Source organism: Nematolebias whitei, chromosome 4 (genome assembly GCF_014905685.2).
Source record: "Nematolebias whitei isolate Nwh7 chromosome 4, NemWhi1, whole genome shotgun sequence".
NCBI lineage: Eukaryota > Metazoa > Chordata > Actinopteri > Cyprinodontiformes > Rivulidae > Nematolebias > Nematolebias whitei.
This window is the reverse complement of record NC_056501.1, coordinates 24,462,557-24,475,518: the sequence shown is the minus strand read 5'-3', so window position 1 is coordinate 24,475,518 and position 12,962 is coordinate 24,462,557. Positions and strand designations below refer to the sequence as shown.

Here is a 12,962-nt window from a genome sequence, read left to right as displayed (position 1 = left end):
GAAGCGATGTATATATGATAATCGCTAATCTGGCACTTAAATGCTACGGTCACCAGGTGAGAATTATGCTGATCACAGTGGAGCAGGTGGGCGTGGTGAACAGACAGGCATGAATCATGACATTCCCACTCTCTTATAAACACATCATATGCTCTTAAACACTTTAGAGATGTTGATGAAAAGTATGACGATGAGATGAATGTACAGTACACACAATAAAAAAAAAATCAGGTTTAAAAACCTACATACAGCAAAGCTGCAATAAGTGAACTGTGACATAGCGAGGGGCGACTACCTGAGAGCCTTTAGACTTGTTCAGCTACACTGGTATCACTTTCATAAAAACACAATTATGAACTACAGCAGTCACATTTATGGTCAATGCTGCTTTTTTATTTTTAAATTTGATATAATTTTAGGGCCAACCAACCTATAATAAAAAGTATTAGTGGACAAGTAAAATCCAAACAGGATTACAAATTTGTTAGAACAGTTCCTACCTGCAGAGTTTTTCCCAGACCCATACAGTGGGCCAGGATGCAACCAGAACCTGGAGACTTCTTGATCTTCTTCACAGATTCACAGCAGCAATCCCACATAAACTGAACCCCTGAAACAAAACAGAAAACAGGCTGTAGTCTGAATCACCTTTGGTTCATCCGTCATGCCTTTTTGTTCTCCATGGCGTTCACTTACCATCAACCTGGTGAGGTTTAAGCTTTGTGACGAGGTTCCTGTGCACATGCACCAGCGGCTCTTTGGTCTCTTCATCCTCATCCAGCACCAGCTTGGTGGTGATGGGACAAGTCACCTGGGATGTTTCATCCACAACAAGCACCTAAAGACAAAATACAAAACAGAACAAAAAACATTAAAAATTACTTTACTGAAGATAAAGTCATTCAAATATTACCTAAAAAACATTTAACATGCGAGCGTTGAGACGCAGAAATAAACAGCCGTTCATCTGAAGGTGTGTTTTAAATTTTGACATGTCAATATTTGAACACATAACTTAGTGTTTGCTTTCTTATTCCTAAGCAAAATCAGTACAATCAAAATAAAGTTGAAATCGATAGTTTACAGTGGGGGTTCTTCGTTCTGTGGAAATCTTACTGTTGTAAAAATAAGAGTTAAAATCCGACAGGACTATTTAGGCAGAAATATTAAATTCTGTCAGAAAGTACTCCAAGAAGCACCAGGAGCGCTACAGCCAATAACCTTAGAAATGTATTTAAATAATCATGTGTGACCTAATTAACAACAAAGGTTTACAAAACAGTGTTCTTGTGATCTACTAAAGACTTTTCAGATTAGAGTTGTTTTAAGACGGCAGCTACCCACTTTGGTCGGTGGTCCGCTCAAGAGTAGCGATTAGCTCAATCTGGTCAGAAATATTTAATTTATTCAATTAATTTTCCAAACTGAGGTCCTTTAAAGAGCCATCTACAACAGGTAAGATATTAAATGTTCATAACCTTTCAACAAAACCCTCTGTGAAAGAGATGAACTGTCCCTTATATTATAAAGACTTTTACTTTGAAAAATAAATAAAATCATTCATTATTTTCCCCGTTTTACCATGGCTATAAATTATACTTAATGCTGCTCCTAAAACAATTCTACAAAAACATGTATACAAAAATGTTTTGGGGAAAATTGTTGTAAACTGAGGGTTTTAAGCAGTTGCGAGACTAACAAGTTTAATAGTGCATTTGTGAACACAAGTGTGAGGTGCCTCCTTAAAGTTTTTCTTACACACTGAAAACAAAAATCCATTTAGGGCTTTGCCACACTAGAAACAAATTTTTTTTCTCCCCTCTAGATATGTTATAGCATAAACATATATTTACATACACATAAAAAAACAACTCGCAACTAACATTTTTCTGGACAAAAAAAAGAAAGAATTAAATTTAAACTTTAACCGATTACTTGACAAGCTGGTTAGGAGCTCGTTCTATTTATATAATAAACACTTGCTGTTTACCTCTCGGAGTTTCTTCCGGAGTGCCTCCCTCTCGGCGATACGTTTCCTCCTATCCTCCTCTTCTTTAAGAGCGTCTCTCGTCTCTGTCCGCAGGCTGTTGTCCTTCAGGATTTTGCGGATTTTCTTTCGGCCTTTGCGCCCATCCCCATCTGGGTCCTCCTCACCATCTTCCTCTCCGCTCTGTGGAAATGAACATTTAGTGTTGCTGTCTGATCTTTAACCCCGAGGTTAAAAATGTTTTCCATTCCAGCTTTATATGATCAGTAACATTGAAAAACACACTCCAGGGGTAAGATCAAACAACTTTTTACCTGCCATACATGACTGGTCTAGTAAACCTCATTTTAAGGGAAACTATCAAGCAAGTAGTTAAAACACCTTCTCGTTGCTGGAGGAGTCGTCCTGAACTTTGATTCTGCGTCGCTTCTTTTTCTGCTGCTTGTAACTTCTGTGTTTCCCATCTTCCTTTAACTTCGAAGATCTACAAAAACAAACATTAATGACTTCAGATCAAAAAGAGCAAAAACTAACAGCTAACTCAGGTTAGACTGCGTTTTCTCTGCCCACCTGGTCTTTCGACGCTTGCCGTCATTCTCAGATTCACTAACTTCCTCGCTCACCCCCGACTCAGAACTGGATTCTGATTTTTCAAAGTCTGAATCTTGAGAGTCGTCACTTTTTACTGACAAATAAAACGAAACAAAATTAAAATGAGTGTCAATATTAGATAGTAATAATTATAAGTAATAATAATTTTAAAATTACCTTTTTTCCCAGACTTTTTCTTGTGCTTCTTTTTTTCTTTGCTACCAGATTTCTCATCCCCTGATTCACCTTCACTCAGGGAGAGTTTATGACGAAGCAGCTTGTGTCGTCTGCTGCTCTTCTTCACTTCTACATCTGAACAAGAGTCTTCCGTTTTGTCTTCAGCTTTTAGGAGAAAGAAAAATAGCTTGAAACCAAAAAAAGTGAGGGGTCTATTTAAAAACTACTGAATGTATTTAGCCAATTTCCTACATTGATCCTCTTCTTCATCTTCATCCTCCTCGTCCTCATCATCATCATCATCGTCGTCATCATCCTCCCCCTCCTCATCTTTTTTGGAGGATTTATTTTCCATTTCTGCATCTTCGTTATCAGAGGAGCTCTCTGCTCCTGAAGAGTAGTTGGATTTTATTTGAGCAAGGAGCATCTTTTTAGCAATCCTTTGGTGGAATAAAAAAAAAGACAAACAGGCAAAATGCAAAATGTTAACAATAACTAAATAAAACGTTAAAAACACATTTTTAACAAATAGAAAAAGACTAAATTACAAATGATACATCACACTATTTGCGCTGTTCAGGTAAAGTTTCTTCACTACAGCTGTCCTTACCAAACGCGAGTTATTTAATTATACACCATGGAGGATATTCTTTTGCTTTATAAATAGACAAGCAAGAGGTCTTTTTGGTCATTATGCATCTGGTCAGAATTCAGTTAAATGTGGCAATGAAGATGAGGACACGCTGGTGCTTCATCCAAACACTAGAAAGGGGAGTTTGTTTTCCACAACGTCTCCTTTTCCAACATAACCCTCAGCATTGGTTCCCCTCAGGGCTGTGTGTTGAGCCCCCTCCGGTTCACACTGCTCACATTTGAATGCACACCTACCCATCCAGGCTGTCATATTGTAAAGTTTGCAGATGATACAGGTGTGGTGGGATGCACCACAAATGAGTCCAGCTAAAGGCAGGAGGTGGAACTCCTGGAGAGCTGGTGCAGGAAGAACAACCTTCACATCAATGTGAAGAAGACGAAGGAGATGGTCGTGGATTTCAGATGGAGCAACACCCCCCCCCCCCCCCCCAAACATAGGAGGATCTGCGGTGCACATAAGAGACTACTTCCTCAGGCGGCTGAGACGAGCTGGACTGGGAAGCTCAGTCCTCACCTCCTTCTACAGGTGTGCAGTGGAAAGCATCCTGTGCTCCAGCATCAACGTGTGGCATGGAGGCTGCACAGCTGCAGAAAGAAAAGCTTTGCAGAGAGTGGTGAAGGCTGCACAGAAGTATGTTGGAGTCAGTCTCCCCACCATCAGACATCTACACCTCCAGATACAGGAAAAGGGCCACCTGCATCATGAAGGACCCCACTCACCCAGCACACACGTTTTGCCTCGCTCCCCTCAGACAGCAGGGTGAGGAGCATTAAGTGTAGAACCACTAGACTGAGGAACAGCTTCCACCTTGAAGTTGTTAAGACCCATAAAGCCCTAACCAGAAAAATCACTGTTATGGCACTTTAATTGATGATGTCACTTTATCTGGGCTGCTGATTATCCATGCTGCTGATTTCTTGTCTTTAAGCATACCCATCTGGTCACTAGACTCATGTTCAGGTTGCTGTTTAATAAATCATATTTTATGACATAATTATTGTTTAGTGTATATCTTAGATCACTGTATACAGTTTTGTTTTATACTTTAGATTTTTGATATTTTGGGTGCAACTGGGACCTTGAGTACACACTTTCGTTCCACCTCATGTATCACATGTGAATGACAAAGAACCTTGATATTTTGTCGAGTACCTGTTCTCAGGATCATCATCATCATCTTCACAAATCTGAGTGTCGCCACCTTTAGCATCCACTTCATCTCCTGTGTAACAGAATGACGCATGCAGTTTTAATGAAGCACAATAAAAAAGATCGCTTAAAAATCTGCTTTACAACTAATTTAAAGTAAACAATCACTTTATATTGCTTTCTATCTTTATCTGCTTTAATTTCCATTATAACATGATTTCATTAATGCTGGGATTTCCAAGTTGGACCACTTTACCTGAGGACTGATGGAAAGCTCCAGTGCTTCCAACTACATTATCCTCCACAATGGGTTTGATTTTCTGCTCGTCGCTGTCCTCTCCTGAGTCTTCATCAGCCTCCTCCTTCTCTTCATCCTCACTGGAGGAGAATTGTAGCTTGGGTGCTGCTTTGTTACTCCTTTCTCTGCGCTTCTTTTCGTACGACCGCTTTCGACTAACCTTCTTATTAGGTGAGCTCTGTTGTTCCTCCTTTGTGTCATTTTGTTTCTTTCCACGACTCGATCTTCTCGTTGCAGATATTTTCTTCTGTGCTTTAGACTTTGAGCCCTTCTCCTGTTCGAAGTCTGAATCAGAAGAGTCGGAGCCACCTTGTTTCTTTTTTTTAGAAGTATTCTTGTTTTTATTCTCTTCGTCAGAACCTGAGCTTTCAGACTTTCTTTTGCGTTTGGATGATTTCTCCGTGTCTTTTGTGGATGCATTTGATTTGACCAAATGTTTTTTGGCTGTTGTGGATTCCTGTTCCTCATCTGTGCTATTGCCTGTTGCAGCTTTCTCCAGCAATGCAGGAGGGACTTCATCTGAGTCGGAGTCTTCTATTATATTCTCTGAAGTCTTGGACTTTTTCACATCATCTTTTTTGGTGTTACTGGACTTCTTAGACAATTTGACCTTTTTCTTGCCGTCTTCCTCTGATTCAGACTCTGAGGACTTTTTCTTGCTCTCATTTTCTGCCTGTTTACCTAATTTCCCATCTTCTTTTTTGGTTCTGCAGGATCTCTTGGACAATTTATCCTTTTCCTTCCTGTCCTCTGATTCTGACGACTCTTTCTTGCTCTCATTTTCAGCTTGCTTTCCTAAGTTCACATCTTCTTTTTTGGTTCTACTGGATTTCCTGGATGATTTGGCTTTTTCCTTCCTGTCTTCTGATTCTGACTCCGAGGACTTTTTCTTGCTCTCGTTTTCTTCCTGCTTACTTAAGCTCACATCTTCTTTTTTTGTTCTACAGGACCTCTTGGACAATTTATCCTTTTCCAACAACTTATCCTTTTCCTTCCGGTCCTCTGATTCTGACTCTGAGGACTCTTTCATGATCTCATTTTCTGCCTGCTTACCTAACTTCACATCTTCTTTTGTGGTTCTACTGGATTTCTTGGACGATTTGGTCTTGTCCTTCATGTCCTCATCTGATTCTGACTCCGAGGACTCTCTTTTGCTCTCATTCTCTGCCTGCTTCCTTAAAGGAGTAGTTTTTACTCTAGCGGAGTGGCGGGTGATTGGTGGGCTTTCAGTCCCGTCTGCAGAACTTGAGGCACAAGTTTTATTGTCCTCGGAATCTTCTTGACTTTTTTGTAGCGACTCTGCATCTTTTTCTTTGTTTTTGAACCTAGAAGACCTTGACCTACAGCTTTTCACAACTGGTACTGGAGTCAGTTTGACTATCAAATTCCTTACTTTTGGCGGAGGGTGCTGAGACTCTGGTGAGTCTTCATTTGACTTTGTATCTTTGACCGAACTGCTGTCAGTCTGTGAGAGCATGGAGGAATCTGCAAGGCTCTCCACCATCTGAAAAAGCTCCTCAGGAACTGAAGGAGGCACAGACATGATGTCGTGATCTAAAGACATTTCCTCTGACAGTAATCCATCGTCACAGACCTCAGTTTTAATTACCCTTGAAGTTTCATCAGTTTCTGTTTGGTGGTCTTGCATTTCTGTCTGATTGGAACCTTCGTTGTTAAGGTCTTGCTGTTCCTCAGCCACATCTTCCATCGTTTCCGTTTCGCTAAACAAATCTGTTTCACTAGGCAGCTCTTTGATATCTTCTTCCATTGCTTGTGCTTTAAAACCTAAATTGGCTTCATCAACCTGCTCTCGGACTTCTTCTCCCCTTGCTTCAGCATTAAATAAATCTGTTTCATTAGGCAGCTCTATAGCTGTCTTCGCCGTGTCTCCTTTACAAACCAAATCTTTGTTATTGGGCAACTCTTTGACAATATTTTCAGTTGCTTCTGCCTCACAAATTGAATTTGCTTCAATACTTTGTTCTCCGTCCACTTCTTTAGCTGCATCAGTCTCCAGCTCTGAATCTGCAGCACCGTCCATGTGATCATTTTCTGCTGGCTCAACAGCACTTATGAACTTTGTCGTAGGTTGCTCTTCGTTACCGTTCTGCAACTCCATGTGTCTAAACTCAGGCTTTAAAGCTTCCTCCAAAGCATCGTGGGCTTTTTTCAAATCTGAGAGCACTGCTTTGAAGGCCTTCAAATGCCGATACCTTATGGTCTTATCTGCCTGATTATCGGTCCCTTGTTGGATGAACTGGATGAAGGTATGATTCAAACCAGTTGTAGTTTCTACAAGCTTCTTTGCTTTCTTTATAAGTTCTTTGGGTACCTGCAGGTTTTTATAGGAGAACGTCATGGTTCCCGAGCCTTCAACATGTTCTTTTCCATTGACTATTGTTTTGTGCTCTTTCTGTGATTTGCTCTTGTCCTTCTTCTTGTCATGTTCTGTTTTTTGCTGTTTGAGTTCCACATTTTCTTGTTTCTGCATGACACGGTGGCATTTGGAGACCAGATCTTGGAGGGGCTCCGACCGGCACACGTAGCAATGCCACTTTGAGTTTTCATCGGTGATGCTCGACAGCTCCTTTCTGCCCAGGTTGCGAGAAATGCACTTCTTGCAGAAAGCATTGTTGCAGTAATCGCAGCAGATAAGCTTTCCACCTTCAGCACACCACCTGAAAAAAAAAACAATTACACGTAAGACCTAACATTCCTTGGAGAAAAAAAAAAGCATATCACTCACCTCCATTTATGTGAAAGTTTTAAACTAAAATCATCTTATAATAAGAGGGGATGCAGCAAGACAATGTGCATAATCTCATGCAATGCTGCAAGATTTTGAATTATCTGTTCACACTTCAAGTATGTGTTTATGATGACTCTTCTATTACTTGAGCAAGTTTTAGTTCAATATCTGAAAAACTGAAAGAGTTAAATATTTTTGTGTTGGCTTGAATGATGGCAGTGATCTTCTTGAAATTGGGTAACTCCTAAAATGTATCAATTGTAGAAGTTCAAGCAATGATTACCTTGAGTTTCATTAAAAAGCTGCCTATTGGTTTATATAAATATTACTAATATTACAAACAAATAAGCACACACATAGACCCTCATGTTATTATTGTACCGTACAATACTATGTATTGTATTGTTATTATTACAAACTATTGCCTTTGTGCAATAAAGAGATTTCAAACATATTTGCTAAACAATTGCAAGAATTATTGATACAAAAATGAGCAACATGCTAAACATCAGTCCAAGCAACACTCATGAATAATCATCACGCGTTATACAATTTCATCAGTAATCTACATTTAACCATATTTTTTCTCTTTTGGAAACTTCAACCAGACTTTCAAAGCGTTGACTCGTGATTTTTGTCATTATATTATTCCGCCAATTGTTACTTCAGCACATTATTTTAAATATTCTGTACCTGCATTGTTCATCCATCCCATCAGAATCTCTGCTGATGTCGTCACTTGTGTAATATTTGTAGCATGACTAGAAAATAATAAACATAGAATGATTGCTACAAATACTGAAAAAGAAATGAAAACATCAAAGTAGAGGTCATGGAAATATGTTAGACGTGCATTTAATAAAAGTTTCTACCTTGCAAATAAGTACTTTGAGGGCAGGATGTTCATACACGGAGTTTCGCTGGAACTGGTTAACTTGCTTTCCGCAGGCGGTGCAGTTCACCTTCTTCTGAAGAGTATCGTCTGTCATGGGAAGACACTTTTTTATCTTTCTCCCCCCCCAAAAACGTATTTCATAGAGACCTTCCACATTATTTAGCGTAAAATTTAATGCATCTTTAGTTGTAAAAAATTAAACTTTCTAAGTTATGTTATATTTTTATTAAGGATAAAAGATTACCTGTTTTTTTCTGTTTAAAATCAATTCTGAGCTTCATGGCACCTTTATTTTCATTCCCAGTTGGTCTCATCACTAAAGTACCTATGAAGAGAAGCGACAGTAACACAAAAATAAGCCTTCATTACAGCATCAGCAATAACCATACTAAATATAATTATTGTCTACTAATGTTTACCTTTATTGCTGTCAGAAGTGGCAGCTTCATTTTCACTGTCAGCTGAGGCATCTGATGCAATCTGTCCTGTGTGCCTTGTTACTGTAGATGGCTTTCTAAAATGTGTTGACAAATAACTTGATCATATTAAACTTTATTAGACTAAACAACATGTAACTTATCTCACAAGGTTAACTCGGGTCCTCTGGATGGATTCTACTTTATTGAAAGTTTTGTCCTTTATCCAAAAGACTGTCAGTCTGAGGCACTGCAACAAACTTAGTCTTATGAATAGCACCTTCTCACCGTTGATCAATCAGTCTGCTGCTGGCAGCCAGAACTAGCGGTACACATGTAAAAGGAGGACCATCGGTAACTGGTTGTTAGTGCCCTGAAGGTGCTATTTATAAGGCTGAGTTTGTTGTAGCTCCTCAGACTGAAGAAGTTTTTTGAATAAAAGACAAAGAATCTGTCCAGAGGACCTGATTTAACCTTGTTAGATTTTTATATCTGGATTATTAAGCATGCATTAGGGTGACATGCAACTTAAATAATAGCACTGCATAAACAAACAAAAAAAAAAACCTTACCTTTTGTTGCGAGAAGAAGATGGTTTTATGTTTTCTGATGAGCTCCCGGGCTGGAAGAGAAGAAACGTTTATACCAACAATATAGTGAAAACAAAGTTTCAAACTGAGGCTAAAAAATATCAACTTTCAGTGAGGTGACGCTCTTACCTCCTCTCCCTTCTCTTCCATTTGGTCTTGATGTGATTCAGTAGCCAGACTCATTTTACCTGCAGCAACATTAGACATCTTATTTTCTGCATGAACAAAGTGGTAAACTTACATTATACTGGTAGACTAGAGGGTTGGTAGTACAATAAAAAAATTACTCACCAGCCAAACTATCATTTAGTAAAACATTTGAATTGTTTGGTTTTTAATTCAAGTGAGATTGAATTGATAATCACTATCCACCAGACACACACATCAAAACACAAGCAAAAAAAGAAAAATCACAAAAGGTTTACTTCAACAGCTTATTTCTATTTGTTGCCTTCTGTTCTACAATCCCTTCAAGTTTTAAAAACAAAAAACTGTGTAATTCATGAATAAGTTCTGCCATTTTTATGTCTGCCTCACCCGTCATTTGGACTTTTTGGAAAGCATTTAGGAAAATATAAAAGAAAATGGAGATAGTGTTAGTTTTACTGGAATAATGTAGAGGTGTGAATTAATTTTTTGTAAACTAAAAGATCTAACATACAGGTAATATACGTATGAATGTTCACTGTTCATAAATTGGAATATCAGAATCAGTTTATTATTGCCATGTCAATGAACGAGGTTCACAAACTAGGAATTTGCTTCGACATAAAGGTGCGAATAGTAATAAAGTAAAAATGAAAACATAACATAAAACATGTGTACACCCATTAATAAAGTAAAAATCAAAATTCAAAGTGGATTAAACATATGTGGACAACATACGTGAGACATTTGGGGCTCCAGGCAGCACAAAATTTAAAGCTAAATTTTATTTTTTAACCACTCAATCCCTCCCACCCCAACATTACAGTGGTCAGTGTTCTATTACTCGGGTGTCCCAAACTGTTATAACACATACCTTATATTAACAATGTGAAACAAATTTTGTAGAAAAAATAAATAAAGTTTTTTTTAACTGTCAAACTGCATACAAAACGCATGGGATTAATTGTTCTTTACTTCTATAAACATCTTTAAAATGTTTACAGAATGTCTTCTGTGATTCTCACTCGCACACAGCTGCCATATAAACGTGCTTCCAAAAACAACTGAGTTTTACATAAAACAAGAAAACACATGTAAGACGAGTCTGTGCTTTCAAGCAGTTTAATCGTTTATTAAACTGAATAAAAGGAGCCTGGAAACAAATCTGTCTCTGTATTCTATTTTTCCCCAGAACATTTTAGACTTGAAAAATACTAAAAACAAATACCAGACATTTCAAGACGGCATATGAACCCTGGAATAAAGGAATAATTAAGATGTAAAATAAAACAAAACGACACTGACATATTATTCAAGGGTGATGGACAGTTATTTCCTCAGTAAATGATAAATGTAGTATTTTCTGCATTCTACAAACCATGCCTTTGCACAGTTGCTTGTTGCCCTGAAAATTAGCTGCAAAAATGTATCTGTTTCCTTGAAGGGGGGATCAATAATAAAGTGTCTACCTATCTATAAACTGTTTGTGCTCAAAACTTTTAGGTGCATGGCATCTTAAAAACATAATGATCAACAGGACTGATGGCTTCAATTATTTATTAGATGCAAAAGGTGCATTCAATGTTAAATTAACATGTTTAAATCTGATATCTTACTACTGTCACGTGCATTTCTGTCAGGCACACTGATTGTTTTGCAACAAGCTGTTTTATTCTCAGTCATGTTAGAATACAACTCGGTCCTGACAGTATTTTAAAAATCACAAGCCAAGCATCAGTCCACACCGAGAACTGTGAGCATCTTCATCTATGCAGCTCATCCAACAAAGCTTTTCCCAGTTTTTGACAACACAGAAACTCATGAGCATCACAGACGTCAGGCGGCTACATGCTAACATTATTTTTTTTTTTTTTTTGCGCTTGGCAATAGGTTTGCTTTGATGCTACATTTTACAACCCCCACTTTGGCCTGGCAACACCTCCCGACTGTTCATGCAGGGTCCAGTGCATGGGCTTGCACCAATGCATGCAGGCCTTCACTTCCTTTTCTCTGGCACGAACCCGCGCGCAACATGCAGTCTGGCACTGAAGCCTTGTAGCATCCCAAAGTAGCTCTTCAACAGCTAGCGTGAAACAATACAACACAAATACGCGCATTTTCATCAATTATTCATATATTAATGTTGTCTGTATTTTTAATTAACATTTCAGGGCTCGCGTGTTAACGTCCGAATCCGCCTGTGTGCGCGCTTCAACATTGCCGGGTGCGAAGCTAAAAGCTACATGTCGTTTAGCATAGCTCGCAGCTAGCAAAGATAACAGTCATCAATGCGAAAAACAAACTGTATAAACAATGTTCTTACCAGCTTTTCACCGTCGTCATTTCCTGACAGACGGAGACGAGATTGTTTCTTGTTACAAGAAATCCACTTCAACACAATTTGCCGTCCGTTCGATGGTTTGAAAGCAAATTAAGACAGAAAACCGAAATAAACTCCAGTCAGGAGAGACAAAGCAAAGGGACCATCTTGCCGGATGACTGTGGACGCGGTAAAATGGCGCACATCGTCTTCTTCATGCGAGTGTTCCTATTGGCTGGTCGCCTCTGAGGCTCCGCGCCTCTGATTGGTTCAGGCTGAAGGAGGCAAACGTTTTCCGCTGAAAGTGGAGCAGGACATTTTGGAAGATCGTTGGAACATATAATCAAACCACGCTCTTCTCTACGTTTTACCTATTTTAAATCCGTCCGTGATGCCTGAATATATTTTTTTATGTATTGTATTTAATATTTGACTATTAAATATCTAATTAAATTTACTAGCTAAAATAATTGAACATTTAAAATAGCTGCATATGCATCGGAAATGTTTATGGAAGATCGTTGCAACATATAATAAAACGACGCTCTCTACGTTTTAGATTTTAAAACCGTCCATGGTACCTAAATTTATTTTTAAATTATTGTGTTTGACTTGTATTTAAATTTTTGACTACTGAATATCTCCAATTAAAATTTACTTGCTTAAGTAACTGAACATTTAAAATAGCTGCAGATGCACCGGAAAGGTCTCATTTTCGATTTCTAAAACAAATCTTGATATTTTAGTCTTTTTCATCAATTGTGCAAGTCATATTTAAGGCATTTACTGTTTATTCTAATTTGGATGAACATTTTTAATTTTATAATGTAGCTTGTTTCTATTTAGTTCTCACTTGTTACTTTACATTTTCTGCTTTATGACTGTTTATTGTTGTGTGTACCTCATCCGTTTTTTTAAGCATAAAACAGGCCTCTCTTGAAAATGAATCCTCAACTCAATGACATTAGCTTGTATAAATAAAGGTTGA

General features: G+C 38.3%; 1 protein-coding gene across 1 annotated transcript in view; it reads right to left on the bottom strand.

The window, feature by feature from the left end:
- Nucleotides 1-12,182, bottom strand: part of atrx (ATRX chromatin remodeler) — a 37,605-nt gene extending 25,423 nt beyond the window's left edge. The window contains exons 1-16 of the mRNA XM_037675344.1: nucleotides 11,978-12,182; nucleotides 9,637-9,695; nucleotides 9,490-9,539; nucleotides 8,921-9,015; nucleotides 8,746-8,826; nucleotides 8,479-8,588; nucleotides 8,300-8,367; nucleotides 4,816-7,535; nucleotides 4,563-4,632; nucleotides 3,008-3,195; nucleotides 2,756-2,920; nucleotides 2,558-2,672; nucleotides 2,369-2,471; nucleotides 1,991-2,170; nucleotides 697-838; nucleotides 501-610 (exon numbers count right to left, since the gene is read on the bottom strand). Coding sequence (XP_037531272.1) covers nucleotides 501-610; nucleotides 697-838; nucleotides 1,991-2,170; nucleotides 2,369-2,471; nucleotides 2,558-2,672; nucleotides 2,756-2,920; nucleotides 3,008-3,195; nucleotides 4,563-4,632; nucleotides 4,816-7,535; nucleotides 8,300-8,367; nucleotides 8,479-8,588; nucleotides 8,746-8,826; nucleotides 8,921-9,015; nucleotides 9,490-9,539; nucleotides 9,637-9,690 — 4,251 coding nt within the window. The 5' untranslated portion in view covers nucleotides 9,691-9,695; nucleotides 11,978-12,182. The remainder of the gene's footprint in view (nucleotides 1-500; nucleotides 611-696; nucleotides 839-1,990; nucleotides 2,171-2,368; nucleotides 2,472-2,557; nucleotides 2,673-2,755; nucleotides 2,921-3,007; nucleotides 3,196-4,562; nucleotides 4,633-4,815; nucleotides 7,536-8,299; nucleotides 8,368-8,478; nucleotides 8,589-8,745; nucleotides 8,827-8,920; nucleotides 9,016-9,489; nucleotides 9,540-9,636; nucleotides 9,696-11,977) is intronic.
- Between the last annotated feature and the right edge of the window lie 780 nt (nucleotides 12,183-12,962).